This window comes from Corylus avellana, chromosome ca1, assembly GCF_901000735.1.
Source record: "Corylus avellana chromosome ca1, CavTom2PMs-1.0".
NCBI lineage: Eukaryota > Viridiplantae > Streptophyta > Magnoliopsida > Fagales > Betulaceae > Corylus > Corylus avellana.
Genome location: NC_081541.1, coordinates 6,502,435 through 6,506,878, shown reverse-complemented (window position 1 = coordinate 6,506,878; position 4,444 = coordinate 6,502,435). Strand labels below are relative to the sequence as shown.

The following is a 4,444-nucleotide window of genomic DNA, read 5'->3' as shown; positions in this document are numbered from 1 at the left end:
TAACGATAATAAAGCTTTATAATTAAAATTTGTTGTTCTTCATGGCACGACTGCACTTATTTAAGGATCAACGCTCCAGTATACAACAACCTCAATTAAGGCCCAAACACGTATAAATTAACAGACAGACTCTTCCATTGTTGTGTTGTGCATCAAAGTGCTCGGGAATCTTAAGGAAACCAATTAACCAAAGAGATGAAAGAAGGGTTCGTTGTGGAAGCTGGGTTCGTATTCCAAGAAGAAACTCATCTCACCGTCCTAAAGACCTCTCTTTTCTTCGCCGATGATGGCTTCACCGTCTATGATTGCAAGGGCGACTTGGTCTTACGGGTCGACTCGTACGGGCCCGGGCCCGAAGCCCTTGACAGCGGCGAAATCGTTCTCATGGACGGGAACGGAAGGTGCCTCCTCACTGTCCGCCGAAAGGTGATATAGCTTTTTTCTTTACGAACGAGATTCGACTCAGTGAGTCGAGACAGTTGTTAAAAATTAGGAAAATTTATTAACTTCCAGAAAAGGGTTGGCTCGGTTTCTGATTTGCATTAATGGGTAAAGATTTGAATCCTCTTTTGCTAAAATTCATGCACAGAAATGGGCCGTCTTTGATTTTCTTGTTTCCTCATGGCCGAGACAACTCGGACTCGGGGAGTAGTAATTACTTTTTGAAAGAGGGAGTAGTAATTACTAATTATATTGTGAAATACGTTGAACAAGTACGGAAACTAAAACTGTCGACGTGAAAATTTTGAGCGATTCCGACCGACTCGGTGAGTTAACTCAAAAATACTTTGATTTGTGAAACAGATGACGAGTCTGCATCAGCGGTGGGAGGGCTTTATAGGGGAGAGAGACAGTCACCAGAAACCGATCTTCAGCGTGCGGAGATCCTCAATGATCGGACGGTCGACCTTGAGCGTGGAGGTGTTTAGGGACCCAGAGCCTTGTGAGGAGTACCAGATCGAGGGCAACTTTTCTCGACGCTGTTGCACGATCTTCAATGCGGAAATGGAATTAGTGGGTGAGATCCGACGCAAAGTGGATGCTTCCACCCACGTGGTGCTTGGGAAGGACGCTTTCTCTCTTTGCATCAAGCCTGGCTTTGATGGGGCTTTTGCCATGGGATTGGTGCTCATTCTGGATCAGATCAACTGCGATGATTATGTTACTCAGGTAGTTCAGGTGGAGCCCGTCACAGATGATTCCGTTACTCAGGGAGTTCCGGTGGAGCCCGTCACAGATGATTAGTGGGATATTTTTTTGGCTTTGTTTTATGGCTCGACTCTAGATCTTTATTGTATTTTAGTATGGAAGATCTTTCAAGGAGTTACTCCTACCTGCTATTACATTTCCTGGAAGCCCTGCACATGCAAGCTGCTTACTTGTCTAGTACTGATCAAAAGATATCTTACTTAAAATAAAAATACTACAAATTTCAAATTTTATTTTTAAAAGTTGGTTCTTAAGGTGGTGTTTGGCGAACAACACCAAACACCACCACACTATTCATCTTATTTTTCAAAAAAATCAACATCAAAATATTTTCACTTTTTAGAGCATTCCTATTGAAAGAGCTAAATGTTACTTTTATCTAAAATAATTTTTCAAATATTTAAAAAACCTCTTACATTGGATTAGCCAAAACAAAATGTAAAATAGATATTTGATTAAAAGAGCTAAAAAAAAAAAAAAAACTAAATGTAGCAGCACTTTTCAATTGAGCCATTTTATTTTTTATTGTTTATTTCACCTGTTTTCTCTTTTTCACAAATCTTTTCATACTTTTTCCTCTGCATGTTCTCTTTTTCCCATAACTTTTCTCATTTTTTCTCTCACATGTTCTTTTTATCCAAAATTTCTCTCTTAATAATATTTAAATGATATAGATAAAAATATAGCTAATCGGATATATAGACATTTAAAAATTCATTAGCTAAACTAGATAAAAGTGAGTTTTGAGGAGCTATTTTGCATAAAAATTTGGCTCCTCCATTGTGAATGCTCTTATATCACAGCATTTATTTTTTACTATTATTTAAATAAAAAAATCACTACAAAACAAAATTTTTCCACTTTTAAATACTAGTTTTTCACATTTCTATACTAATTATTACACTCATTTTTTTCTCTCACCAATCATACACAGTGAATTGAAAAGAGAATGATGTTTACCAAACAAGGCCTTAGATGTGTCACTATCTCATGAGTTTGTGTCATACTTCCTAAAATAATAAATCTCATGAGATGATGATACATTATTTGAGAACTAATTTTTTTAAAAAAAAATTTATGATGTGTAGCACTCCTATACCTGAATTCTCATTTTAAACCCTTTAAATATCAAAACGAAAGTAATATTCACGTATAAAATATTGAAAAAGACGTGGGCATTTTTTGTAATTATAATAACTAGTACAGAAGTTCAATGGGTTACCAACAAAACGAGCTATGGAGAGACTCGAGAGAACTCGTAGCAAATATACACGGAGAGTGAGAGAAGTCTGTTCTGGGTTTAAAAAAAAAAAAAAAAAAAAGACAAGTCAAAAAAAATTGACCGAAATGTTTTTTTTGTCAAACTGTTTGGAGTATGCCGTAAGTTGTTGGGTAAAAACTACGGGTGAAATGTTATTGGTTATTGGGCACTCGGTTAATTGGTTATATAATAATCCGTCCGTACCCAATTATTCTGATTGGTTAACCTCTTTTTTTTTTTTTTTTTTTTTTGCATTTTAGGTATTTGGCCTAATTTTTAGACTTAATTTAACTATTTTGTGCCCATTTTAAAAAAAAAAAAAAAACCCTAAAAATGCCATAAAATTTCATTTTAAAAGCTTACATAATACATGAGATTAAACTACAACTACACTAACTACATATATGATATATCAACCGATTCAACTACAAATCTCATTCTTATCAGATTAAACACTAAATAGTAAATATTATCATGTCAAAAACAAACTCGAAGAAAACAATAAAAGCAAGTATGTAAAACAAACCAACAACCAAAATAGATACCTCCTTACAACAACAACAAACGTAAAGAAAAAAATATATACTATATTTTTTGTGAACCCTAGAGTAAAAAAATAGTAATAAATATATTAAATTTGAATATATATATATATATATATATATATACCCGGTTATACCAGTTATAACCCGAGTATTTAAAAACCCCAAAACCATAATTAGGTTGATATTAAATATTATCTATTTATAGGTTGATTATAATCATATATTGGGATTGTAGTGATTTGATTACCATACATTACCTTATAAACAGAAATAGGATCATCTCCTACCTGATAACTGGACCCAGAATAAGTCTACGCTGTAGATTTCTTCCTCAAAATTTTATACACAATGACATATTCACGTACACAGTAATAAAATATTATTTTAAATTAAAAGGGTCGTCATCATAAAGGTGGCCACCACCCCATTTTAGTCGAGCCACCCCAATGGCCTACTGGTTGTGGGTGGTTCAAAGGTCAGGGGTGGCCTAACAACTCATGGCGGCCGCCACCTTTTTTTTTCTAATTTTTTTTTAAAATTTAAAATAATATATTATTATTATTTTTATTAGTGGGATGTATGTCCCATTTGTGGCCATAGGATTTCTAAGAAGAAATCCTAACCATAATTAAACTGGATATTCTCCAGTCTATAATGGACTAAAGAGGATCATATTCCCTATAAGTAATGACATTTGTATTGTAGACAAATAAAGTTAATGAGCACAATGTGTTAGCTGGGTATTCACTACTTCACATGATGCCTAACTCCCAACCACCCGGTGGAAATTCTTTATGTTCATTTTCTCCTTTTGCTTCTACCTAAAATTTTGTTTTACCTGGGATGAAGCCACCCCTCAAGTGGGCCAAAAAAGAAAAAAAAAAAAATGTTTATTCCCTTTGAGGGTGGCGACACCCCCCCCTCCCCTTTCTACTAGCAAAGCCACCTACGCCCTTAGGTCCACACTTTATTGAGTTCTTTAGTGGTCCGCCACCCTAATAAATCTAAAAAAAAATAAAAATTTGCTTGGCCCTTGAGGGTGGCTGGACCACCCCCTTTAGGCCTAGGGCTGGCTTCAGTCACCCAAGACCGGTCGAAGCCACCCTCATGTCTTCAACCATTATGCTCACTTCAAGTCTTCAACCATAAATTCTTAGAAAGTTCCAAAACATTTTGCACCCAAACCCAATCACTAATTATTATTTATGAGATAAATATGTCAGAATAATTATTTTACTTGGCATACATTGATTGTGGGTTTTGGTTTCCTAAAACCGGTTGCATACATCCTAGAATGACAGGCTCAGATGCTGTTGTGTTGGATGATCACTACTGAGTTATTGAGTTTTATGCTCCTTTTGTTGAGTAGAATTATTGGGTTTTTACTAGAATAAGATTTAAGAAATAAAAATGCCAACTTTACAACTTT

The 4,444-nt window shown here is 35.1% G+C and overlaps 1 protein-coding gene across 1 annotated transcript; it reads left to right on the top strand.

The window, feature by feature from the left end:
- The first annotated feature begins 61 nt into the window (after window positions 1-61).
- On the top strand, window positions 62-1,439 carry LOC132178688 (protein LURP-one-related 5-like). Its single transcript, XM_059591194.1, has 2 exons — window positions 62-426; window positions 805-1,439. Exons 1-2 carry the CDS (start codon window positions 196-198, stop codon window positions 1,243-1,245), a joined length of 672 nt encoding a protein of 223 aa, XP_059447177.1. The 5' UTR covers window positions 62-195; the 3' UTR covers window positions 1,246-1,439.
- Window positions 1,440-4,444: the final 3,005 nt, after the last annotated feature.

What these genes read in the sequence shown, in the direction of transcription:
- LOC132178688 (XM_059591194.1), top strand. Translation starts at nt 196, where the DNA reads ATGAAAGAAGGGTTCGTTGTGGAAGCTGGGTTCGTATTCCAAGAAGAA. An exon ending in TCCTCACTGTCCGCCGAAAG is followed by an intron (nt 427 to 804) that starts GTGATATAGCTT and finishes TTTGTGAAACAG; the next exon opens with ATGACGAGTCTGCATCAGCG.